At 50.4% G+C, this 27,322-nt stretch overlaps 1 protein-coding gene across 1 annotated transcript; it reads right to left on the bottom strand.

Annotated features, from left to right (window-relative positions):
- Positions 1-316: 316 nt before the first annotated feature.
- COA8 (cytochrome c oxidase assembly factor 8) lies at positions 317-27,316 on the bottom strand. The gene is made up of 5 exons (XM_070775816.1): positions 27,184-27,316; positions 11,053-11,250; positions 10,291-10,354; positions 3,229-3,319; positions 317-646 (listed from the first exon to the last, which is right to left on the bottom strand). The coding sequence occupies exons 1-5, from the start codon at positions 27,301-27,303 to the stop codon at positions 541-543; spliced, it is 579 nt and encodes a 192-aa protein (XP_070631917.1). The 5' UTR covers positions 27,304-27,316; the 3' UTR covers positions 317-540.
- Between the last annotated feature and the right edge of the window lie 6 nt (positions 27,317-27,322).

Below are 27,322 nucleotides of genomic sequence, written 5' to 3'. Positions count from 1 at the left end.
CAGATCATTAGAGTCAGTAGAGTAGAACGTTTCAGTGAAAGTTTATAATATTTTTATATCGCTCTCTTCCAAATTGTGCGTGTGCGCTCAGTCGTGTCTGACTCTTTGCGACCCCATGGACTATAGCCCGGGGGCTCTTCTGTCCATGGGATTCTCCAGGCAAAAATACTAGAACAGGTTGCCATTTCCTTCGCCAGGAAAGCCTCCCAACCCAGGGATCAAACGTGCACCTCCTGCATTAGAGGTGGATTCCTTTACTACTGAGCCACCTGGGAAGCCCTCTCTTTCAAACTGGTGTAATTCAAAAACTCAGAAGTCAGTGCTTGCGTTTTATTTGCTATCACATCAATGGCCGAGAGCCAGCGCGGAATTCGCAGTCAGGACAGAGTCACGTGGGCCTCGGCGTCCGTACCAGAACCCGTGTTCTCCAGCCTGCCCTGCACCCACAGGCTTCAGCACCCTTGTGAAACGAGTCCCAGAGGCAGCTGCTTCTCGAGGAACCTCAGACGAGGAACCGGCTGGATGGGTGAGGGTGGGCTCCTAACTGCTGGTCTTCTTTTGTTTCGGTCTCAGCTTGTTCCAAATCCTCTCCAGGGCCACTTTTCCCATGAAGAAGGTGATGGCAAAATTACGCTTGTACCAGTCCCTACAGGGGAACAAGATGAGCGCAGGTGAGTCGCGCCCAGGACCAGAGGCCAGCAGCCAGGCATCTGGACTGCCTCCGCCTCCGCCCTGCCACACCAGCTCTGCCTTCTCCCTCCTCACTAAAGCTCAACTGTCCACAAGAGCCTGCTCTCCTTGCACCTGGGCTTTCATCAGGCTGATGTGCCCAGTGGCCTCCTTTCCCACTCCTGGAGGCGGCTGCAACCCTCCTCTGTTTTTGCTAGAAGCTCCAAAAGAGCCTTCAGAAGCCTTGAAGCCCCCAGAGCCCCATGGCATTCTCCAGGAAACACAGCACAGAGTGATGGGGGCGTGAGCGCTTAGCAACAGGACTGGAGGCTCCGTAGGAGCGGCGGGGACCCTCCTGGCTCTGGCCCCTTATTTGCATAAGACGCACACGCCACAAGCACTCCATCCTGAGACACTAGCTTGTCGCAAATGCCAGCATCATCAAGTTCCATATCTTCTTTTTCTAGGTGATCTGGACTTTTGGGTAACTTGTGTCTCTAAAGCTTCTCATTGAAATAAAATACTAGGATGGAGTCACAGGCAGTCACAGGCACACTCGCCTGTGAGTTACTCTACAGAACATGTCGGAACTTGCAAATTCACCACGTTGTCAGCAGCTGAATGGGCAGCACTTGGCAGGTTTCCACAATGGAAGACGCACATTCCAGACTCCCAGTGCTGAGCCCTTGGAAGCAGAATGCAACAAGGGCCAATGCTTTTCGTCCAGATGAGCCAATGAGGGAACGTGGAACTGCCAGCCCGCAGAGGACTCAGAGGACTGGGTCTCAGCATGGAAGACACAGAGACCCAAGGGCTTAAAGGCAAGAGGCGAAAATGCTAGCTTCCTGGAGCCTTCACAGGACCAGACAGAAATCCCTCTCCACAAGTGACGTGACAAATGGGAAGCAACACCCAGAATAAATAACAAAGGCTTCTAGGAAAAAGAAAACTGGTATCCCATGGAGACGAAAGTTCCTATGTTGTTAAGGGAAAGCCAGATTCCACTGCAGCATAGACTGCCCGACTGATAAAGTGCAGAGGAGAAGACAGACTAAGCTCTCCCTGTTTCCTTAAAGAAAGCAGGGAAGGAGGAGGTGAGTCCATGGGGAGGGGGCGCTCAGGCTCCAATGCTGCCCGACCCGCTCTCTACGCCTCTCTCTATTTGGAGGGCAGGCAACAACACCGCAGGCAACACACCGAGCTGGCCCGAGAGGAAGCAAGACGCCAGCCTGCTATGTTCACGCCAGAAACCAAAGGTCCAGGGAGACCTGGCTTGACTGAATAGTTCATCTAGTTCAGGGTGACACAGGACAGCGTCCGCAACAGCCTCTGGGCGCTGCGGGACCGGGCTTTCCGTTCAAGCGCCACTCAAGAGCTCCTCCAGCCTCGACCATCAGCCCACTCTCCAGGCCCTGCCCCACCCGCCCATTTGGCATGGTCACTGCTCCAGGAATGCCAGAGCAAATCTCAGACCATATCCTGTCACCCTACCTGGGAACATGTGTTACTGTGCGTCGTCAAATGCTTCTTAAACACCCAGGGCCGCACTACCATTGCTCCATCTGATACAGTGAACAACACCTTAGCATCACAGTCACTGCGCATTAACACCGCCTCATGCACAGCCACGGCTGGGTTTCCTCTGTCAGAAAGGGGCATCTCCGTATAGGCGGTTTGCCTGGATGAAGGCTCTCTTACTCTGTAACAGTCCCCCGCTTCTCGTTCACTTTTCTCAGTCCTAGTTACTTGCTGAAACCGCAACAGCTGTCTCGTACACCTCCAGATCTGGAAGCTGTGTCCTCAAGCCCTCACTGAGGCACGGCCTGTGAACCGCCCTCTCCACACATGCCCTTTCGTCTCCTTCCCGTAAGCTGGCGTCAGACCCGGGGGCCGGGCCGAGGGCAGCCCCCACGCGGGTGAGGACCTCACAGGCGCTGCTGGGGGCCTCCCCGCGTCTCACAGCCTCGCACACAGGCCACGGCCTCGCCCCTCACGGCATGAAGAGGCCCCGGGAGACCGGGCGCCGCCAGCCAGGCCCAGCCACAGCGGAGTCCCCGTCAGCCTTGCTGCCCAGTGCCTTCGGCAGTTGCGGGCAATTGTGCCCAGATCTATTATTGCATCAGGAACATGGTCCCTTTCTGACTCCACTGCTCCTTCTCTGTCAACAGCCGTCATCCTCGCACGGCTGAAACGGCTTCATCTCTGGCCTGCTGGAGCCCCTGGTGTTGCCTGCTGGGCTGCTCTCCCTGCCCCGCTGGGCTCCGAGCCCCCCACTTTCAAACACGAGATGCCGTGACCCCTCCGGCTGCCCCGCCCCGGGCTGCGCTCCGCTCTCCGGCAGTGAAAGCGGGGCAGAACCCACGGCCTGCGCGCGGTGCACGCCGCGAGGGGCAGCCACGCAGTAACTGTGAGCCGGCCACTTTATTTAAAAGGACAAAAACCAAGCTGATAGCAACGTCTACTTTTAACACAGACAAGAATGTTAAATTCAGGTAGCAAAACAATCCTTGCCAACATGGATGTGATTTTCAGATTTTCAGGAAAAAAGTAGACACCCACCTGTTATAATACATGTGCTTCTGGAAATTTTTACTTAAAAATTCCTTGTAAAACTCAGCCATTTCTTCTGCATTCAATGTTGCTTTCTGACCTGAAAGTTAAACACAACTGAAACGTTTAGACCCAAGGGGAAGGTTCTACAAACAACTATTGGAGATAACGGGTGAGTTCAGCAGGGCTGCCGGATACACATCAATATACAGACATCAACTGTATTCTGATACATGTGGGATGAACAATTTGAAAATAAAATTAAAACAATTCTAGGGACTTCCCGGTGGTCCAGGGGTTAAGAATTGGCCTTGCAGTGCTGGGGGTGAGGGCTCGGTCCCTGGTCGGGGAACCAAGAGTCCACGCGCCGAGGAACAGCTAAGCTCCTGAGCCACAGCTAGGTCTGTCTGCCGCAATGAGGCCCCTGGGTGCTGCGACCGAGACACACGTGGCCAAACGAGCCTTCTGTCAGAGGCACGTTTACACCACGCTGCGGCCCACTATGCGTGCAGTGGCATTCTCTCTTAACACACAAAACGTAATCACAAAATAACGCTGTTGGAAAAGTTATGCCAATGGACTTGCTCTATAAAACATCTAATTTGTAAAAAAAAAAAACAGCACAGCATCTTCAAAGTACAAATAAGGGATGCCTGTATAGGATGCCATTTATCTGGAAATGTCCAGAAGAGATAAATCCATGGAGACAGAAGTAGAGTGGTGGCTGCCCGGGGTTAGTGGGAGGAGGCAGCTGGGAACGACGGCCAATGGGCACAGACTTTCTTCTCGGAGATGAGACGGTGGTGATGGGTGTACAGTCTTGTCAGTACTAACACTACTGAGCAGTACACTTCAGAGTGTGCGTCCTATGGTATGTGCATTATATCTCAGTGACTGAAAAAAGACTTAGGGAGGAGAAACCATCTTCCTCTATCATTAGACTCTGGTCACCTCACGGGAGGAGATGCCCAGTGTGGCGCCTACTCTCAGGAATCCCCCTGCCCCCCACACGCTCACCAGACGTGCAAGGCCACGCAGCACAGGGGCCACAGCCTGCCGGGGCGCGCAGTAGAGCTCCTGTGACACGGGGCGGCCCAGCAGACAGGGGCTCGGGTACAGGAAGGAGACTGCACGGGAGGGGCACTCCGGCTTAGGAGGCCCATGCTCCTGCCCTGCAGCGCGCACCCACGCGGAGGGTGAGTCCACCCGCCCCCAACGGACGCCATCTCCAGAGCGACGCTGACGCTTCCAGCCCACCAGGATTTGGGGGAGACAGAGACAGAATCGGGAAGGCAACCCCCAGGCACAGCTTTACAGAAACAGGAGGGACGTGGCCAGCGCTGTGCCCACACAGCACACAGGCACACACAGAGCACACAGGCACACACAGAGCACACAGGCAAACACACAGCACACAGGCAAACACACAGCACACAGGCAAACACACAGCACACAGGCACACACAGAGCACACAGGCACACACAGAGCACACAGGCAAACACACAGCGCACAGGCACACACAGAGCGCACAGGCACACACAGAGCGCACAGGCACACACAGAGCACACAGGCAAACACAGAGCGCACAGGCACACACAGAGCGCACAGGCACACACAGAGCACACAGGCAAACACACAGCGCACAGGCACACACAGAGCGCACAGGCACACACAGAGCGCACAGGCACACACAGAGCAAACAGGCACACACAGAGCACACAGGCACACACAGAGCGCACAGGCACACACAGAGCGCACAGGCACACACAGAGCGCACAGGCACACACAGAGCGCACAGGCACACACAGAGCGCACAGGCAAACACAGAGCACACAGCACGATCATGGCCGTCCCCAGACAGGAGACAGGGGCCACGTCCCCGCCAGCCTGACGAGCGGCCCGCGTGCCACCTGGACACCCCCTGCCTGCGTGAAGTCCTTGCTCCTCTGACCCAGGCCCCTGCTGCTCCTCAAAACCTCCATCTAGAAGCTCCTCCCCCAGCCTCCCCCAGGAGAGGCTTCCCCCAGGCCCCTGTGGAAACGCCCACTCCGTCTGCCCTCCCGGCTTCCCTCTCCTCCAGGGGTCAACGACCCGGGAGTGCAGAGCGCGTTCACTGCACGGGGCACCCTCCCCCTCCCAAGGAAACCAGCCCCACAAAGGCGGGGCCACGGCTCTCTTGTCCCCACCAGTCCCCAGACTAGCCTGGATGTGGCAGGTGTTGGACAAATACTGGAAGTCAACCAATGGATGGATGCTAACCAGGGAAAGAGGGGGAACAGCCAACCCAGGAGGAGAGGGAAGCTGAAGGCTCCAGGGAAGGTGACCATCAAGCTGGGTCTTGAAGGATGAAGAGGATCCCACAGGGCAGAGAAAGGGGAGAGGCCCAGGCAGAGCAAATGAGGGTCTGCAGACAGCGAGTGGGGAGCCCCGAGGGAGGGGCAGGCAAGGCAGGAGCACAGGGCTGGCAGCTTCAGGAGGTGGGGCCCTGGCAGTCCTCCAGGAGAGGCGAGTGGGCACCCTCCTCCAGCGTCCCCAGCCACTGCCAGGACGGGAGGAGCGGAGAGGAGGGCGGCGCCGTTCGGGCAGAGCAGGTGGCAGCTCCCTGGAACGGGGTTCTGACCCTCACTGGCCCACGGCCGGCCTGTGGCGTCTCCCGTCTGCAGGACCCAGATCACCAGAGCACACCTCATAAGGCTGCTTTGAGACAAACTGAGTCATGGCGATGAGGCAGGCAAGCCGGGCCGGAAACAGGGGTGCACCCATTGCCGCTGCTGGCAGAGGAGCAGGAGCCCCAGGGTGCTAAGGACAGGCAGGGTGCCACCTTCAGCTACTGGTCGAGTTTGGGGTCCTGCCCAAAGGTTCCCGGGTGACGCTCAGTGTAAAGCAGATGCGCCGTAACTGCTGAGTGTTTTGGATTCCACGCCTGTCAACACTGCAACGTGACACTGAACTGGTAAAATGAAGACCGAGGTGGGACAATCTACTTCATTACACGTCCCCCGAGAGCTGAGCAGGCGCTTCATAGACACCAGCTGATGGGTGACTCCATTCTGCTGGCACCCCCCACACCTGCACAAACACGCCAGCAGTGAAAGGAGCCAGGGGCGAGAGTGCTCCCACATCTGCCCGACAAACGAGGGTCAATCTGGGGACAGGCAGAGATGAAGTCATGGTATTCTGCTTTTTGCACTTGAAATTAAGTCAACAGTCTTTCTCTACTGCTGAGGAACATTCCAGCGAACGTCTAGAGCCAGTGGGCCCCCACGGCCTTATCTAATCTAGAATTATCAGACGCTTCCCTGCTGGCTCAGGTGGTGAAGAATCCACCTACAATGTGGGAGCCACAGGAGACGTGGGTTCAGTCCCTGGGTCAGGAAGATCCCTTGGAGGAGGGCACAGCAACCCACTCTCGTGGATTCTTGCCTGCACAATCCCATGGACAGAGGAGCCTGGTGGGCTGCAGTCGCAAGACTCGGACATGACCAAAGCGACTTAGCAGGGCACGGCGCAGACGCTCCCCACTGTTGGCTCTGAGAGATAATGCTGCGTGGCACACGGAGAACCCTTTCTTCAGGGTAAACTCTTAGATATTCTGTGGCCATAATTTCCCTGCCTCCTGGCATAGGAGTACTTCAAGCAGCTGAATCCTTCTGGAAGGGAGCTGGGAAAACATCTTCACCTTGGGTTCAGTTAAGCGTCAAATGAGGCCTGGCTGCTGGTTTAACACACATTGCAAAATATGGAATTTGAGCAAATTTTTTCTTGGAGTTACATTCTTCATCCGTAGGTGCCCGTTACTCCTACAAATTTGTTACGGCTTCATTTCATAGAGTCCAGACTGCCTCCCCATCTCTGCTACAAACGCCCCCAGCCTGCTGTCCACTGCTAACATGTCTCGAGACGCGGGACCCTCTGCCTGCCTGGCCCTCGGGCCTGCTGGGCACCGTGTGAGGGGCTGCTGCGCTCACTGGACAGAATGCGGCCTGGGAGGAGCCTCGGGCTGGCGACTTCCTCGGACTTGGGAGGGAAAGCCCGTTCACAGCAAGAGAAGGCCAAAGCAGGGGGCAGAGCGGAGTGCCCACGAGAAGTGGGGGACCTGGGCCAGTGCGGCCTGCACCCGGGTCTGAGCACTTCCCTGTCTCCTGAGCAAACTCTCCTTTCCAGAAGGAGAGACCACGGTGAATGCTACCCAAGCGAGACAGTGTCGGTTCTGACCTTCTAGAATCCTCTGCCTTTACTGGCGAGCGCAGGGACTCACCACCACTCCAATAATGGAGGCTCACTTTTATCCTGTTAGACTTTCTACAGTTGGGAGTGATGTACTTAACTTTTTACTCCAGGAACAACTGATTCTTAACAACTAACCTGATACATTTGGAATATATTCGAATTATAGGGAGCATGAATCTACACCGATCCTTTTGGGCTAAAAGCACTTCCTTTCTCCACCATCATTTATTACACAAACCGCCTCTTCCCCGGGTTCTGTGGGCCCCTACACTCAGGCATCGCACACTCGGGTTCTGGCCCAAGGGGGCGGCACAGCTGTTACCCTCACATACACCGCGCTTCCCCCACTGCAAGCTGGCAGCTGTCTAAACAGCTGACACTGCAGGCAGCTCCCCTCCTGAACCCTTGCTTCAGTACATTCCTTCCTGTTTTCTTACAAACTAGTCTGAAATCTAATTAAGGCCCATCTTTCAATACTCAGTCACAACGTCAGTAGGAACCCACAATAGTAACAACAACAACTTCCCCGTCTGTGGGAGAGGGCTCGAGGCCGTGGCCTGGGACCCGTTCTCCAGGACAGCACCTGGGCCCCTCCACTCGCTCACCGTGTGACTGAGGTCAAACAGCTTGCCCCCAGGCACCGCCTCCACAAAATGGTAAAAGTAACAGTAGTTGCTGTTCAGTCGGTCAGTCGTGTCCGACTCTGTGCGACCCCTTGGACTACGGCACACCAGGCTCCCCTGCCCTTCACCATCTCCCAGTTTGCTCAAACTCATGTCCATGGAGTTGGTGATGCTGTCCAACCATCTCATCCTCTGTCGTCCCCTTCTCCCACTGCCCTCAATCTTTCCCAGCATCAGGGTCTTTCCCAATGAGTTGGCTCTTTGCATCTGGTGCCCAAAGCATCGGAGCTCCAGCTTCAGCACCAGTCCTTCCGGAGAATACCAGTAACTAACAGTACCCACTCACGGAGCCACTGCAGGAAACTGCAGAAAACACATGCAGATGGCAGGGCAGTCCTGGAATCGGGACTGTCGTTCCAGGCTTTGGGAAGAGAGCCCCCGCCCTGGCCTCACACTGGGAGGGAGTCAATGGGAGTGTGCAATGTGAGATAAAAAAGAAACTTGAAGATTGTCATCATAAAAAATAAAACAAAGATTAAAATATGTATCGCTGGGGACCTCCCTGGTCGGCCAGCGGTTGAGACCCTGCTTGCCAATGCAGTGGATGCAGGTCTGACCCCTGGTCTGGGAAGTAAGACCCACATGCCAAGGAGCAACTAATAAGCTCACGCACCACAGCCAAAGAGAAGCCTGTGCACAGGATCAGAAGACCCCTCGTGCCACAGCGACAATCCTGAGGCAACCAAATAAATTAATTAAAAATATATTTATTGCCCAGCAAACAAACAAAACCCGCCGGGACACCGCACTCTGGCTGGCTCCTGCCCTCCTAGACCCCGATGGGCCCGTGCAGCAGACGGCACACAGCCGAGCCCAGCACGGGGGCTGCCCCACCCTCCCCAGCCCCAGATCCTAACGCACACCCGCAAGGCTGCAGCGCGCAGGCAGTGACGGTGCTCCAGCCCAACACAGACCTGGCTTTAGGGCCAGTGGTTTCAGGTTTCCCGTCAGAATGTTGAGCAGGAGACATCTGCTTAAGCACCAGTATAAAACGTCACTCAGGTCTAACATCAACAGCTGGAGAAAACGACGAAAGGTTATTTTGAGCACGAGACTCTCCATCCACAAAGAAAGGCCAGCAGGGCAGGCAGGGGAGCCGAGTGCAGCCTGTGCCCAGCATACCAGGCGCAGCCTGGGGAGGGGCGAGACCGGCAGGGGCCGGGCCAGCTCCAATCACATGGAGGGGCATGGCTGTCCTGCCACCACAGGAAATCTAAATGCCTAAACAAGCTGAGGGGCAGCTGTCAAAGCTGGTTTTTGTAGAAGAGTCTGGCTACTGCAAAGAATGGATTTCAGGCATGAGGGGCTACACTACAGCCTGTAGGCCAAGCCTGGCCTACACCTGGTCTTGTAAACAAAGCTTTATTGGGGCGAGTTCATGCCCATTAATTTATGTATTTTCCACAGCTGCTTTCACAGACCAACAGCAGGGTTGAGTAGTTGAGGGAGAGAGCCTCATGGCCAGGAAAGACTCAACCATTTACTATCCAGCTCTTTACAGAAAGCTTGAAGACCCCTGATTCCAAGACGGGGGGCCAGGGAGCCAATCAGGAAGGTCCTGCACTGAGCAGAGTTACCGAGGGCCTGAACTACAGCCGGGTTTCCCAGACAGGGGGCAGCAATGGTGCTGAGCAACGGCCAGAGGCAAACTGGGGGACAGACCACAGGGTGGGGAGAGGCTTCCAGGGTGACCCCGCGGCCTCCAGCTCACGGCTGGTGGGACCAGGAACTGCCGTCAAGGATCGAGGGGGAGAGGCCAGGGCAGGAAAGAGAGAGGCTGCTGAAGCCACGGGACCTCGGGATGGAAGTCCAAAGGTCAGCAAGAGGTCATCGACTGGAAGGACCCAGAATGATGAGAGGGCTGACCTCGCCCAGAGGGAGAAGAGGGAATGTGGGGAGGACGGACACACATCCCACCGAGAACTTGCCTGCCCCACGGAACCAGACTCGTCCCCTGAGCTTTCACTGCTTCATTCAACACCCCCCAGGCCCCTGCTTCCTTTCTTGGCTGTGCAGAGACAAGCGGGATCTTGGTTCCTCGGCCAGCGGTCCGACCGGCGCCCCTTGCAGTCTGCCACGGAAGCCTGCAGCAGCCTTTCTTCTTCACCTTCCCGCACAGCTGCTCCAGCAGAGGAGAGCAGAAAAAGAACAGACTAACCTGATGCAGTTCTCAGATCCAGGCCTTTGGCTTTGAGTCTTGAGCGAACAAATTCTTCTTTTTCCTAAAAGAAGACAGCTATCAGAACTCCCTTTCTTCGTCTGTTTTCCTTGGCTAGGACAAGCTCTCAGCACTCTGGAGAAGTCTGGATGTGGGTTTCCTGAGAAGCCGTCCATCTCAAAGCCCATTTTAAAACATCTCAACTTAGTTAAAAGTTCCGTGCTTGAGAGAGGATTTAAAAATGAGAGCTTTAATAAACCAAGGGAGACACTGTTTTTTAGAAATCCACAGAAGATAAATACACTCCGTTTGACTTAGCCTGCCCAAATGGGTAAAACACACACCGCCTCAGTCTTCCTTCTGGATTAGAGCAGTTAGACTTCTTTCTCACGGAGCTTACTGACGAGCGCGCTGTTAAGAATTCCGAATTCTCAGGAAGAGTGACAGCGCAGCCCAGACCCCCTTGTTGCCATAAACACACACACAGGCGTGTATACACGGGCGTCCGCAACTCTAGCCCGGGCCCTGCTACTCACTCTCTTTAGTTCCTGGAGAGCCTCAAGACCTGTGAGTCTTTGAAGGACCAATGTTTCTTCTCTACAGTTACATACTGATTTTAAACTGATATATACACCTATATGTAGGGAGGGGAGGGACTGAGAAGCTGCCAAGTAACTAAAAGGCAGAGCAGATACTAAAGACCCAGCGCCCCCAAGTGGTCAACTGTATTATTGCTCATTCTGACCTGAAACCTAAACATACCTTATGAAAAGTCAAATTCTGGTCTGCCCAGAACTGTTGGTTCCATTCTTGTGTTTCTTGTCTCAGTTCTCTTAGCTTTTGCTCCAACGGTGACTCATTTTCAGGGATATAAAAGTGAATAGGTCGAAGGTTTGAATATTTATCCGGAGGTCCTATCCAATCATGGCGAGATTTTCTTGGAGGGCAGAATCTTGAGACCTTCAACAAAAAGCGTGAGGTTAATATACAACTAAATGAATCTCTAGTATTATATAACATTTTATAAAACGAACAGTCCGGATTTATTAAAGACCCTTGTTAGCTTCCTCTTTTTAGGACTATGTGCCAGAGATATCCAAATTAAAAGAACTATAATAAACAGCATTAACACAAACCGTTCAGTTCAGTGGCTCAGTTGCATCTGACTCTTTGCGACCCCATGGACTAAAACACGCCAGGCTTCCCTGTCTGTCCATCACCAACTCCAGGAGCTTACTAAAATTCATGTCCATAGTGTCAGTGATCCCATCCAACCATCTCATCCTCTGTCATCCCCTTCTCCTCCTGCCTTCAACCTTTCCTAGCATCAGTCTTTTCCAATGAGTCAGTTCTTCGCATCAGGTAGCCAAAGTATTGGAGTTTCAGCTTCAGCATCAGTCCTTCCAATGAATATTCAGGACTGATTTCCTGTAGGATTGAGTGGTTGGATCTCCTTGCAGTCCAAGGGATTCTCAATCAAGAGTTTTCTCCAACATCACAGTCCAAAAGCATCAATTCTTCGGCGTTCAGCTTTCTTTATAGTCCAACTCTCACATCCATACATGACTACTGGAAAAACCAAAGCTTTAACTAGACGGACCTTTGTTGGCAAAGTAATGTCTCTGCTTTTTAATATGCTGTCTAGGTTGGTCACAGCTTTTCTTCCAAGGAGTAAGCATCTTTTAATTTCATGGCTGCAGTCACCATCTGCAGTGATTTTGGAGCCCAAGAAAATAAAATCTCTCACCATTTCCACTGTTCCCCCATCTGTTTCCCATGAAGTGATGGGACGCCATGATCTTCCTTTTCTAAATGTTGAGCTTTAAGCCAGTTTTTCACTCTCCTCTTTCACTTTCATCAAGAGGCTCTTTAGTTCTTCACTTTCTGCCATAAGGTGGTGTCGCCTGCATATCTGAGGTTATTGATATTTCTCCTGGCAATCTTGATTTCAGCTTGTGCTTCACTCAGCCCGGCATTTTGCATGATGTACTCTGCATATAAGTTAAATAAGCAGAGTGACAATATATAGCCTTGACGTACTCCTTTCCCAATTTGGAACAAGTCTATTGTTCCATGCACAGTTCTAACTGTTGCTTCTTGACCTGCACACAGATTTCTCAGGAGGCAGGTCAGGTGGTCTGGTATTCCCATCTATTGAAGAATTTTCCACAGTTTGTTGTGATCCACACAAAGGCTTTGGCATAGTGACTATAGCTATGAAATTAAAAAATACTTGCTCCTTGGAAGAAAAGCTGTGACAAACCTAGACAGCATATTAAAAAGCAGAGACGTCATTTTGGCAACAAGGTCTGTATAATTAAAGCCATGGTTTTTCCAGTGGTCATGTGTGGACATGAGAGTTGGACCATAAACAAGGCTGAGCACCGAAGAATTGATGCTTCCCAACTGTGGTCCTGGAGCAGACTTGAGAGTCCCTTGGACTGCCAGGAGATCAAACAAGTCACTCCTAAAGGAAATTAACCTTTAGGTTAATGCTGAAGCTACAATACTTCAGCCATCTCATGTGAAGAGTCAACTCACTGGAAAAAGACCCTGATGCTGGGAAAGACTGAGGGCGGAAGGAGAAGGGGGCAAAAGAAGATAAGATGGTTGGATGGCATCACTGACTCAATGGGTATGAGTTTGAGCAAACTCTGGGAGATGGTGATGGACAGGGAAGTCTGGTATGCTGCAGTCCATGAGGGCACAAAGAGTCAGACGTGACTCAGTGACCGAACAACAATGATACCAAACATGTTCAACAATGGTACGGGAATAATTGACATCCTCAGACCAAAAAAAAAAAAGTGTCAACCTGTGCTTTATACCATACACAAAAATTAATACAAGACAGATCAAAGACCTAAAATGTAAAATGTAATCCACAAAATTCCAAAAACACAGTAAAAATTCTACAGCCTTAAGATTAGGCAAAGATTTCTCACATACACCACCAAAAGCACAATCCACAAAACAAGGAATAAATACCTTTCACCAAAGTTAAAATCGTCTCTTCTCCTAAAGATACTATTAGGAAAATCAAAAGACAAGCCACAGGCTGGGAGAATATACACGCAAATCCGTAAAAGGACTTGTTTCTAGAATATACAAAGATGTCTCAAAACTCCATAATAAGAAAACATACAACCCAATTTAAAAAAGGGCAAAATATCTTAAAACTTCCCAGGAAGATATAAAGATGGCAAACAAGCATATAAAAAAAAATGCTCAACATTATGAGTCAATGCTTCTGCTACTGCTGCTAAGTCGCTTTAGTCGTGTCCGACTCGGTGCGACCCCATAGACGGCAGCCCACCAGGCTCCCCCGTCCCTGGGATTCTCCAGGCAAGAACACTGGAGTGGGTTGCCATTTCCTTCTCCAATGCATGAAAGTGAAAAGTGAAAGGGAAGTCGCTCAGTCATGTCTGACTCTTAGCGACCCCATGGCCTGCAGCCCACCAGGCTCCTCCGTCCATGGGACTTTCCAAGGAAGAGTACTGGAGTGGGGTGCCACTGCCTTCTTCGTCATGAGTCAATAGGGAAATGCAAATCAACACCACAATGAGATAGCACTCCACACCTATTAATATGGCTATTAAAAAATAAACCCTGCCAAAACAAGAGCTGTGAAGAATGTAAACAATCAAGCTCCTCAGCACTGCTTGTGGCAACAGCACCGCACTGCGGGGAAGCCCGCCCCGGTTATAAAAGCAAACAGCTCTTAACGTGCGACCCAGCTGCCCCTTCCCACGTTGCTCACCCAAGGCGCACGAGTGCACAGGCTCACGCTAAACCTAGATGTGACCGTTTAAAGCAGCTTTACGTATAACTGCCAAAATCTGCAAACGGCCCAATGCCTTTCCGCTGATGGGGGGGACACAGCGCAGCGCGGTGGTGGGGCAGAGGCCACTCGAGAGGGGACCACAGGCAGCGAGGGCGGCTCTCGGAGGCACCCGAGGCCGCGCGCTGCTGAGTCTATCGCCGAAGCATCTCCAGAAAGAGCTGCTGGCGTGGAGGAAGAGGGTGACCACAAAGGGATTTTCTGGGGGTGGTGAAGGTGATCACTACCTTGAATTGTGGTCAATGTGTTTGTCAGTAGTAAATTTATTATATGTGAACTGGACTTCAATAAACCTGATATTTTAAAAAATCAGCTAAGTAATCAAAAGACTAGCTTTCCACTTGCTGATCAAAAATCAATGTAATCATAATTCATGGGGAAAATAACAGTAAATTTGGAAATCTCTTGGCACTTTCCTGACGGTCCCCTGGCTAAGCACCCGCCTGCCCATGCAGGGGACACGGGTTCCACCCCTGGTCTGGGAGGACGCCACATGCCGAGGGGCAGCTCAGCCCAGGTGCCATGACTGCCGCGCCCGCACGCTGGAGCCGAGCTTCACAAGAGGAGCGGGCACTGCAGTGCGGAGAGGCCGCTCACTGCAACGAGAGACAGCCTGTGCGAAGTAACGAAGCAGTTCAGCCAAAAAAAAAAAATTAAAACACATCTTTTTAAAAAATAAATCAACTACACCTCAGGCAATAAAAAGAGTGGTAAAACTTACAAGGAGAAAAAATTAGTATACTGAACATGACTAACAGTTCTTTTGCATTTAGCAGGCATTTTATTCAGGATATTTCAGTCCTTCACTTTCACCACTCACTAAAGATAGAGACGCAGGGTTTGTAAAATTGAAGATAAAGCAGCTTTTTTTCTATCGGTAAGCAGCTTACTGATCATTTAACTTGAGAAACGTGGGTTTAATACCTAATACTTTCACAGACTAGCGCAGCTCACCAGGGCAGCCGTGTGTCCTGCAACGGCCCCCTTGGCAGGAGGAGCACAGGAGAAGGGCGAGGCCAGGGGAGCTCAGCCTTCCGTCCACGGAGTGGCCTGACCATCTCTTAGGTCCCTAGACTCACCCCGACAGCTAAAGCACCAAGCGGAGACTGAGAAAGGAAACCAAGTCACTGTTTAGGAAACACTGGCAGTTTTCGCTTGCATGGCCTCCACTATTCGCCACCAACCCACACCAAGCATCCTGAGAACCTGGCACTGACTGAAGCAGACAGCTAAACACAGCACCACCAGCCGGCATCCTACTCGCCTCGGAAGCTATGACCTTCCTAAATCGTCTAAATTCCCAAGCAGCCCAAAAACAGGAAGAGCTAAAACACGACCAGGATAGCATCAGGTTTGGTCGGAAGTGGGTTACAAGGCTTGGTGCAGTCACTCAGCACGAACACTTCAGACCACAGACAACGCTGCAGGAGGTTACATCTGCTCCGCCATCACTCCCCAGGGTTCAGCAGGTCCAGTTATGAAATACCCAGGGTCACCTGCTCATGCGAAAAGCTCTTCCTCACATCTGCGAACACAGCATTAGGATGACGCTGGCGTTCATAATGTTTCATTAGAACCTGTGGTAGGTTCAGGTCAGCATCTGAATGCTTACTATTCAGAAGATTATTTTGAGTCTAAAGTAAGTGAATGCACAGGAAATCTCGAAAAGCATATAGGGTTCCCTCAGACCTTCAAAGTTTTCTAGAAAAGTATCTTTTTAAAAAACTTTCAAAATTTTAAGGACCCTTGACAGATTCAGATCAGATCAGTCGCTCAGTCGTGTCCGACTCTTTGCGACCCCATGAATCGCAGCACGCCAGGCCTCCGTGTCCATCACCAACTCCCGGAGTTCACTGAGACTCACGTCCATCGAGTCAGTGATGCCATCCAGCCATCTCATCCTCTGTCGTCCCCTTCTCCTCCTGCCCCCAATCCCTCCCAGCATTAGAGGCTTTTCCAATGAGTCAACTCTTCGCATGAGATAACCAAAGTATGGGAGTTTCAGCTTCAACATCATTCCTTCCAAAGAAATCCCAGGGCTGATCTCCTTCAGAATGGACTGGTTGGATCTCCTTGCAGTCCAAGGGACTCTCAAGAGTCTTCTCCAACACCACAGTTCAAAACCATCAATTCTTCAGCACTCAGCCTTCTTCACAGTCCAACTCTCACATCCATACATGACCACAGGAAAAACCATAGCCTTGACTAGACGGACCTTTGTTGGCAAAGTAATGTCTCTGCTTTTGAACATGCTATCTAGGTTGGTCATAACTTTTCTTCCAAGGAGTAAGCGTCTTTTAATTTCATGGCTGCAGTCACCATCTGCAGTGATTTCGGAGCCCAGAAAAATAAAGTCTGACAATGTTTCCAATGTTTCCCCATCTATTTCCCATGAAGTGGTGGGATCAGATGCCATGATCTTCGTTTTCTGAATGTTGAGCTTTAAGCCAACTTTTTCACTCTCCACCTTCACTTTCATCAAAAGGCTTTTTAGTTCCTCTTCACTTTCTGCCATAAGGGTGGTGTCATCTGCATATCTGAGGTTATTGATATTTCTCCCGGCAATCTTGATTCCAGTTTGTGTTTCTTCCAGTCCAGCGTTTCTCATGATGTACTCTGCATATAAGTTAAATAAACAGGGTGACAATATACAGCCTTGACGAACTCCTTTTCCTAATTGGAACCAGTCTGTTGTTCCATGTCCAGTTCTAACTGTTGCTTCCTGACCTGCATACAAATTTCTCAAGAGGTAGATCAGGTGGTCTGGTATTCCCATCTCTTTCAGAATTTACCAGTTTATTGTGATCCACACAGTCAAAGGCTTTGGCATAGTCAATAAAGCAGAAATAGATGTTTTTCTGGAACTCTCTTGCTTTTTCCATGATCCAGCAGATGTTGGCAATTTGATCTCTGGTTCCTCTGCCTTTTCTAAAACCAGCTTGAACATCAGGAAGTTCACGGTTCACATACTGCTGAAGCCTGGCTTGGAGAATTTTGAGCATTACTTTACTAGCGTGTGAGATGAGTGCAATTGTGCGGTAGTTTGAGCATTCTTTAGCATTGCCTTTCTTTGGGACTGGAGTGAAAACTGACTTTTTTCAGTCCTGTGGCCACTGCTGAGTTTTCCACATTTGCTGGCATATTGAGTGCAGCACTTTCACAGCATCATCTTTCAGGATTTGGAATAGCTCAACTGGAATTCCATCACCTCCACTAGCTTTGTTCGTAGTGATGCTTTCTAAGGCCCACTTGACTTCACATTCCAGGATGTCTGGCTCTTGGTCAGTGATCACACCATCATGATTATCTGGGTCGTGAAGATCTTTTTTTGTACAGTTCTTCTGTGTATTCTTGCCATCTCTTCTTAATATCTTCTGCTTCTGTTAGGTCCATACCATTTCTGTCCTTTATAGAGCTCATCTTTGCATGAAATGTTCCTTTGGTATCTCTGATTTTCTTGAAGATATCCCTAGTCTTTCCCATTCTGTTGTTTTCCTCTATTTCTTTGCATTGATCGCTGAAGAAGGCTTTCTTATCTCTTCTTGTTATTCTTTGGAATTCTGCATTCAGATGTTTATATCTTTCCTTTTCTCCTTTGCTTTTCGCTTCTCTTCTTTTCACAGCTATTTGTAAGGCCTCCCCAGACAGCCATTTTAGGTTAAAAAAATAGCTTTTGAATGGGGAAAAAAGATTGACAGAAAATGTTCAATCACTGAAAAGAAGATATTATTGAGTAACAAATTAAAGATTTGATGACAAGTGGAATACTGCCTAAAATTCACCAAAATTGACCCAGAAGTAATGGAGCTTAAGACGTTCCTGGCGGTTCAGTGGCTAAGACGCCACGCTGCCAGTGCAGGGGGCCCGGGTTCAATCACTGATGGGGAACTAGGATCCCACATGCCCCATGGCATGGCCAAATAAATAAACAAAAATACAATGAATAATTCTGTCCCATTAGCCTCATTTCTGAGCAATGAATATTAAATCTTAGCAGGTTCTAACACCTCCGATACTTTTTTTTTTTTTTAATCATCAGATTTTTGGAGAATGAAACTGCTAGAACTAAAACCTTCTACCCATTTCATGCTGATTTCATGATTGATGCAAACATTTTTATTAAGATGAGTTTTTCTCACAGCTGCAGAAGCAGTAAGAGCCTGAAGTGGATGAAAGTTAAAGGGATTAAACGCTATCTTTGGAGAAGCCTCCTTCTTTGTGGCTCAGGGAATAAGCTTATGAAACTCCAGGCTCAAGCAACACTTAACTCTGGCATCCTCACACCAGGCCCGGTGGGGACTGAAACAGTTGCAGCTGCACCAACTTCCTCCCGCGGCGGCGGCTCCAGGCCCAGGGCACAGGCAGACAGCTCCAGCTCCGAGCTCAGCCAGCAGCGTGAGCAGCACCAACTACCTCCAGGCTGCAGGTCCCCACAGCCACCAACTCTCCAGACTGCAGCCAGAGCAACCTCTCCGCAGCACCCACCCTACCTGAGCCAGCCCTTCCTTTCAAATCCTTCAGTGACCCCCTCACCCCCGTCAGGACGAAGTCTAAAATCCTCAGCCGGGTCTAGCAGCCAGGCCTGCCCACCTATCCTTCCTCCGCTCCGAACGGAACTTCCTTTCATGATCACAGGGCCGACTTCGGACCTCCGCCCTCCACAGGCCTCAGGGTCCGTTCTGGGGTGCATCCCTAGTGTGTCCTGAGGCCCCGGGAGGTGAGGAAACAGCCCTCTCCCACTGGACAGCAAGCCCACGGAGGCAGGAACTGCATCCTCTGGAGGCACAGGTGCGTGTGGAGGGATGCTCTTCCCAGCTGCTAAAAATCTTTTCTGTTCCTTTGCTCTACGCTTAACGCAGAGAAACCCTTTCATCTTCAAAAAGCCTGATTTGTATAAAGGCCCGGTGGAGAGACATCCAACCAATGTAACTAGGCCCGGCGGTCCCCGGTGAGGAGCCCCAGGCGCTGAGCAGCTGAGCCAGCCAGAAGCCGCCGCCACCAGGCTGCTCCTTACACAACTGCGGGTTCTCCGGGGCACTCCCCAGGCTGCACAGCGCAAACGCAGAAGCGTGGACCGGCTGTGTGCTCTGGAGGACAGCTTAGGCAAGGTGGAGGTCTGGGGCGGCCCAGGCGCTGGTGGGCAGGTCAGAGCTGCGGGGAGGGGAAAGCCAGGCTGACCACTGCTGGCGAGGGGCAGAGGGAGATGGGGCACATCTAGGCACAAGCCGTCACCTCCGCGCGGCCAGTGCGCACGCCACACCAGACTAGCTCGGCAAGGCTGTTTCACTCTGCGTTCATCTGTTCTTGCAGACTCAAGACGTCTTTACCTGTGACCATTCTTTCTTTCATTTGGTTCTTCTCTTGGTGTCACTGGGAAGCAAAGCTGAGCCATAAAGAGGCACAGCCAGAGTGGAGAGTTTCACATGAAGGCCCAGCCAGTCCCCATGAAGGCACTGAACTCGTTCTTCGTGTGTGGAAGGAACAGGGCCCCCGACAGGCAGAAAGGCATCCACATCTGCCCCTCAGACGGAGACTATGTGCCCCACCAGCAGGGGCGAAATACACCCACTTGATACGAGACTGTCTTAAGAATCCTTTTTAGCACAGGCGGGACTGCAATGCAGATCTTTAATGGTTTATTCGTTATTCTAAGAACAATATATGGTTACATTTTCCTTTCCTTTTAAAAAAGCCCTTTAAAAAAAAAAAAAGCAAAACTATTTTTATGCAAGTATTTCTGGACTTTTCCCACACAGCTTTTGCATCTGTGATACTCAGGTGTTCTCAGAAACTGAGGGCAATTCCCACAAAGGGGCCCAGTGAGCGGAGGCAGAGCCAGACCTGGGCCCCGCGCTGTGAACTACCCCCGCAGGCTGGGGGCTCCCTTCCCCCTCAAGCAGCCTGGGGAGGCTGCAGAGCAGCCCTGGGAGGAGCCAGCCCTGCCAGCGGCAGGCAGACGGGGGCGGGGGCGCAGGGGGTGGCGGGGCGGGCAGGGCGCAGGTTCCACCCTAACGGTTCACAGTTACCTTGCAGAACCGTACCCCACCTGTCCCGACAGGTTCCCTATGAAGAAATGTTCAAGAAGCCAGCCCAAGCTGCCCACACGTGATGAAGCAGGTCACAGAGGTGCGGGCGTGTCGGTGACCGTCCCTAGGCATCTCTGAGTTATTGCTGATAAACTGCTTTACAGTTTATATGTGAACTCTGTGAACCGACTCCTTCAAGCATTCTCAGTTTTCCATTATAATTTGAGAGATCGTATCTTCAATTATGGTGGAAGTAGTTCCTCTGCTCTCCCCTATAAACATCCGTTCTGTCTTTGTTCCCCCAAGAACTGCTACTTAAAAGGGAGGAGACAGAGCAGCTTCGGGGAGAAAAACAAAGAATCCCTTTGAGGTTTGAATAATTACCGTAATTTACGGTTCTCACAGCAAAAGCACACAATGCCCAGCTTCCTGAGGCTCGGGGTGGCAGGGGTGTGCGTGGGAAGGCGTGCGAGAACCGCCAGACCCACCTGTTCTGACTGGTCACACTGCGCTCTCATGACTGGGGGGTGGGGTGGAGGTGAACCTTCCAGCTTTTTCTCTAGTCGTAAACTGCCAAGCCCGGCAGCCCCACGCCGGCGTCGTCTTGTCCAGCTCTGGGGGCGCAGCCTGGCTCTCCACCCCTCTGCATCACAGCAGGCTCCTGAGCTTGGCCAGCACACTCCTACCCCGGACCTCGCCTTCTAGAAGCCGGGACTTGGAGCAGGGCGCCCTCCTTCCCAGAAGTGCCTGCACACAACACAAAGCTTCTCGGAGTTAGTATTTCACAGCCAGCCACTGGGGACATCAACGGGCAATACTGAAAGGAACACCCACTGGCGAGATTCAGTGTGCCTTCCTGTGTTTCCTGGCCTGGAGTCCTCACTCCTCTGGGTGGGAACTGAAAACCTTTTAGAGGGTTGGAGCCTTCCACTGCAGATGGAAGCTAGACGAATCAGCACTCCAAATTCAGCAGTACACAGAAAGGCCAGCGCATAGCAACCAAGCTGGGTTTACGCTGGGGGCGCAAGGTGGGTCTAATATCAGAAAATCAGTCACCGATGAAGTAGCCTTCTGAAAATAAAGAGGTCAAACCTGCACGAAGTCAGGGCTCTGGAACAGACGTCTCTTTAAAAGAGACACACAGTTTATTACACCGTGGGAAGGCAGTCGGCAAAATCCAAAGGACACACTCCCCTGAGCCCCTCAGATAAACTGCTTGGAAAAAGGAAAGGGAGGACCTCTCTGGTGGTCCAGTGGCTGAGACTCCGAGCTCCCAATGCAGGGGACTCGGGTTCAATCCCTGGTCAGGGAACTACATCCCACATGCCTCAACTAGGAGTTCACATGCAGCAACTAAGACCTGGAGCAGCCAAATAAATAATTTAAAAAAAAACTGTTAATGGAAGGGCATAGAGGCAAACCCTACAGATTAAAAGACAGCTAAAAGGATATTAACCAATCATAGTGTGTAGACCTAATTTGGATCCTGACACAAGCAAACTGTAAAAGGAAACATTTCTGATATTTCTAAGACAAACTTGAACATTCAAAATTTGCTGGGATTAGGAATTATTGTAATGTTTTAGGTGTGACAATGGTATTAAGTTTTATATATATTCATATCTTTTAATGATATATACTGAAGTACTTACAAATGAAATATGATGTCTGCTATTTGCCATAAAATTATCTGGAAGTGGGGACTGGATGGGGGTAAGGATGAAATAAACAGCCATGACTGGATAACTGCAGAAGCAAGGTACTGGATACAGAGCAATTCTTCATATTCTGCTGCTGCTGCTGCTTAATCACTTCAGTCATGTCCGACTCTGTGCAACCCTATGGACTGCCATCTGCCAGGCTCCTCCGTCCATGGGATTCTCCAGGCCAGAATACTAGAGTGGGTTGCCCTCCACCAGGGGATCTTCTCAAGGGATCCCTGATCTCTGATCCCTTCTCACCAGGGATCAAAACCAGGTCTCCTGCACTGCAGGCAGATTCTTTACCACTGAGCCACCAGAGAAGATGCATATTCTTCTATCTTTGCACATTTAAAATTTCCCATTAGTAACAAAAAAAAGAGAAACCCAACAAATCAACATAATTTTCTGCATTAACAGAACAAGGGGAACTCATATGATCATATCAACAGGTGAGGAAAAAGCATTTGGAAACATTAGAACCCTGGAGTAAGAGTGGGCCAGCCTTGGCTTCAGTCCTGACTCTGTGATACCAGGCAAGTCACTTTACCTCTCCAGATCCCAATCTTCTCACCTTCATGGTAAGAGAGTTAAACTATGTGGTTTTGAAAGTCCTCCCACCTCAGCTTTGTTTTCCAACTATTTATTGAAAGTCTTTTAAATACTAGAAATATCCACGTTAACCTTAATAGTCAATGACTTGCTTTCTCACCAGTTCCCCATGTATCCCAAGTTTCACCTTCTTCCCATGAAGTTTACTCCAAATCTAACCTTGGGAAGTTTGGAGCTCCGTCTGCTTTGTTTTTGGCTGCACTGGGTCTTCGCTGCCACACCTGGGCTTTCTCCAGCTGCAGCAAGAGGAGGCCACTCTCTAGTTTCGGGGCACGGGCTCTGGGCACGGGCTTGGCATCTGGGGTCCTCCTGAACCAGGGATGGAACCCACATCCTCTGAACTGGCAGGCAGATTCTTAACCACCAGGGAAGTCCTGGAGACCAGTCTCCTTGATGAAAATGTATCACAAAGTGTGACGTCGGCAGTTCCCACTCCCTGTCATTGGTAAGCACACCTCTCTCTGCTGGGGGCCTGCTTCTTTGCTCTTGTTCATCTAAAAACTACTACAAGAAATATTTTAATTCATCTTCCTTTAAATAAAGGAACTAAAACATACATATTCCTATGTGCAAGCATTATGATCTTGAAAAAATTATTCAATCTTACTGTAAAAGTAAGTAATTACTGAAAAGTAATTACTCAATATTTAACTTATATGCAGAGTACATCATGAGAAACGCTGGGCTGGATGAAGCACAAGCTGGAATAAAAACTGCCGGGAGAAATATCAATAACCTCAGATATGCAGATGACACCAAACTTATGGCAGAAAGCGAAGAAGAACTAAAGAGCCTCTTGATGAAAGTGAAAGAGGAGAGTGAAAAATCCGGCTTAAAACTCAACATTCAGAAAACTAAGATCATGGAATCTGGTCCCATCACTTCATGGCAAATAGATGGGGAAACAGTGGAAACAGTGACAGACTTTATTTTGGGGCTCCAAAATCACTGTAGATAGTGACTGCACCCATGAAATTAAAAGATGCTTGCTCCTTGGAAGAAAAGCTGTGACCAACCTAGACAGCATATTAAAAAGCAGAGACATTACTTTGCCAACAAAGGTCCATCTAGTCAAAGCTATGGTTTTTCCAGTAGTCATCTATGAAGGTGAGAGTTGGACTGTAAAGAAAGCTGAGCGCCGAAGAATTGATGCTTTTGAACTTTGGTGTTGGAGAAGACTCTTAAGAGTCTCTTGGATTGCAAGGAGATCCTACCAGTCCATCCTAAAAGAAATCAGTCCTGAATATTCATTGGAACATGAATTTCATGCTGAAGCTGAAACTCCAATACTTTGGCCACCTGATGTGAAGAACTGACTCATCTGAAAAGACCCTGATGCTGGCAAAGATTGAAGGCAGGAGAAGGGGACGACAGAGGATGAGATGGTTGGATGGCATCACCAACTTGATGGACATGAGTTTGAGTAAACTCCGGGAGTTGGTGATGGACAGGGAGACCTGCAACACTGCAGTCCATGGGGTCGCAAAGAGTCAGACACGACTGAACAACTAAACTGACCTGAATTATTCAATCTCATCTGTAAATAGGGATGATCAAAGAACCTACTGAACAGAATTGTGAGGTTTAATTAAAATATGCAAAGCTTTCAGAACAGTGCATGCAAATCCTTGAGAAATGTTAACTGTAAGTATAAATGTCAATGAAATTCAGACTATAAGCAAATACTACTGCATATAACATGTAGCCGTGGTTCTCTAACTTGTGAACTTATTAGATTTGAACCCAAGAATCCTGATGTTTTAAGGGAGCCCAGCCTGGCGCTCCATGATAATCTAGAGGGGTGGGAAACGGAGAGGGGAGGGAGGCTCGGGAGGGAGGGAGTGTATGAATACTTATGGCTGGTTCACGTCGTTTGGCAGAAAGCAACACAACGTTGTAAAGCAATTCTCCTCCAATTAAAAAACAAATTAAAATTTAAAAAAGAATCCTGATGCTCTATCTTAACAAAACTGGGGGGGAAACAACTAGAGAAATGGGGAAAATAAGTAAATATCCTGATGCCCAGGCTGCATCCCAGACCAACCACATGAGACTCTCCGGGGAAGGGTCCCAGTACTTTTTAGTCTTCCAGATGATTCCAAACATGCAGGCAAAGGTGTAAAACAATGATATAAACAACAAAGATAAAGAATAAGCAAGTATGACACAGCTAGAGAACATGTGACCTGACAACTGAGTTTAAGTTGGATTTGGAAGGACAAGTGGTGCTTAACACTAAGTTCTATAATGTTTTTCTACGAAAATCTGGTAGTCAGAGAATTCCCTGGCAGTCCAATGGTTAGGACTCTACGTTTTCACTACTGAGGCCCCAGGTTTAATCCCTGTCCAGGTAACGGATATCTCACAAGATGTGCTGTGCAGCCAAAAAATAATAATAATGATAATTTTTAAAAAGCTGGTAGTCTGGGGCTTTCCTGGTGGCTCAGTGCTCAAGAATCCTCCTGCCAACGCAGGCGAGATGGGTTCCATCCCTGATCTGGGAAGATCCCACGTGCCGTGGAACCACACCCGTGGGCCACAACCATTGAGCCCGTGCTCTGGAGGCCACGCTCCGCATCAAGAGAAGCCTCGGCAATGAGCAGCCCTGCCACCTAGAGAGTATCCTCCGCTTGCTGCAACTAGAGCAAAGCCCGCACTGCAACAAGACGCGGCACAGCCAATAAGGAAACGCAATTTAAAAACAAAACAAAAAGTCCAGGGACTTCCCTGGTGGTCCAGGGACTAAGAATCCACCTTGCAATGCAGGGAACACAGGTTCAATCCCCAGTCAGGGAACTAAAACCCCACAGGCCAGGGAGCAACTAAGCCGCTAGGACCTGATGCAGTCAAACACATTAGTCAATTAATTAACAAACAAACAAACTGGTAGCTAGAGATTAGAGAGGTAAATAAATCGTGTAGGTTCTAAAAGCAGACCTCCTTAACTCAAGTGAAGAACAAAGAATAAAAAAAATACACAGAATGAAGTAGAAATACAGGATTAAAATATATCTCTTTAGATTAAAAAAAAAAAAAAAAGATTTACAGCGTGTGACTTCTAAGAAGACCTCATATTTAAAATCAACAATCTCTCTGGGCTGCAGGAACTGAATTACCCAGAGAACTGGCCGTGTGCTCAGGAAGCATAGAAAGATGAGGCCAAACACACAGGAATTACACATTTCCCTGAGGAAGGAACTGTTCTTTAATGTCCCAGCCAATACCTCGCATAATGGGGAACACATCCCAAGAAAAACACAAGTCAGAAGGCTAGAACTGGGAAGGTGTGACTCATGGGTCAGCTGCTCCCCTTTCAGCACCATCGCCTTCACAGGTGCAGCAGTCTGACAGGTGTGCACCGGCTGCCACCCGGATGCAAGGCAGAGTGCGTCTCTAGGAGCAGACCCACGGGAAGACTACTTTAACAAAAGGTTGGGAGCCAGTGGAGAAACCCGTTTGGGCGCTCTTCTTTTTTCCAGCACTTGTTCACAAAATAAGCTGGGCTAAGTCCTCGCCCTGCGGGCAGCTGTCTGCCCTCCCAGAGCATTTTCAGATACCTGTTGAGTATCTCTCTGTCCAAAGAGTGGGATGCTGGGTGCATTTTATGTTCTAGGAATAGAAGTGAGGGGTTGTGGCTACTGAATCAGGGAACTGAGCCAGAGGCTTGGGGTCCCAGTGACCAGCTGCCCTGCTAACAGGCAGGCACGCTTTGGAATTAACAGGCTCTTTTTAATCCAATGGCACCCCACTCCGGCACTCTTGCCTGGAAAATCCCATGGAACCTGGTGGACCTCAGGCCATGGGGTTGCTAGGAGTCAGACACGACTGAGTGACTTCACTTTCACTTTTCACTTTCATGAACTGGAGAAGGAAATGGCAAACCACTCCAGTGTTCTTGCCTGGAGAATCCCAAGGACCGGCGAGCCTGGTGGGCTGCCGTCTATGGGGTCGCACAGAGTCGGACACGACTGAAACGACTTAGCAGCAGCAGCAGCAGCAGCAAGGATGATTTAAAGGATGCTTTCCAGCCTCCCTCCTTAGCCTGTTGGCAAATGAACTGTTAGTATTTGGATTTAACTTGGTTTAAACTTTCTATCTGCAGCCAATTCCACGCCGTTAGTCCATATTTTCATATGACAGCTGGAATGAAGGTCTAGGGTTCCCTCAAACAAAAACATTCTTCCCCAGAGCCGGGCAACTTCTAAAAACTGCTTGCCAGTCCTTGCCGCTGCAGATATTCATCTTTGGGGACCTTTGGTCAGGAACAGGCATATACGCACACACCGTTTCCAAACTAGAACCGTTCAACGTGTTGAATGGTCCTACGAAATACGATAGTAAAGTTTGCCACCACTTGAAGAAAAGCACTAATAATCTAAACGAAGTCAAACGCGCTGGCGCGCACACACACTATGCATATCAAGAGCTCTTTAACCATAGAGACTAGTTATCCTCGACAAATCAACTTGCTAGCGGACTCTGCCCCGACTTGACAGAAGTTCTGTCAAGAGCCCCAGGGTGGCGGCGACGCAGGAGCCTCGGAGGCTCGGGACTGCCCCACTCTCCCGCCGCCTGTGTCCGCGCGGCGGCCCGCCGGGCGCCCGGCTCGCGACGGCTCAGCGACCCCGCTCCTGGGGAGCTCCGCCGACGCGGGGGACGCTACGACAGGCGTCCCTGGGGGGCGCGGCCCGGCCTCTCCAGGAACCTCACTCACCCGGCTCGGCGCCGCATCCCTGCGTTCGGCGCCGCGCTTGGGGGCGAGCTGACAGCCACGGCCCGAGAAGGCGCGGCAGAGAGCGGTGACGAGCCTCTTCGCGGGCCGCCGGGGCGCCATAGCCGCCCTCCGCCGACTC

This window comes from Bos indicus, chromosome 21, assembly GCF_029378745.1.
Source record: "Bos indicus isolate NIAB-ARS_2022 breed Sahiwal x Tharparkar chromosome 21, NIAB-ARS_B.indTharparkar_mat_pri_1.0, whole genome shotgun sequence".
NCBI lineage: Eukaryota > Metazoa > Chordata > Mammalia > Artiodactyla > Bovidae > Bos > Bos indicus.
The sequence above is the reverse complement of the archived record's forward strand: the minus strand, read 5'-3'. Positions and strand labels throughout refer to the sequence as shown.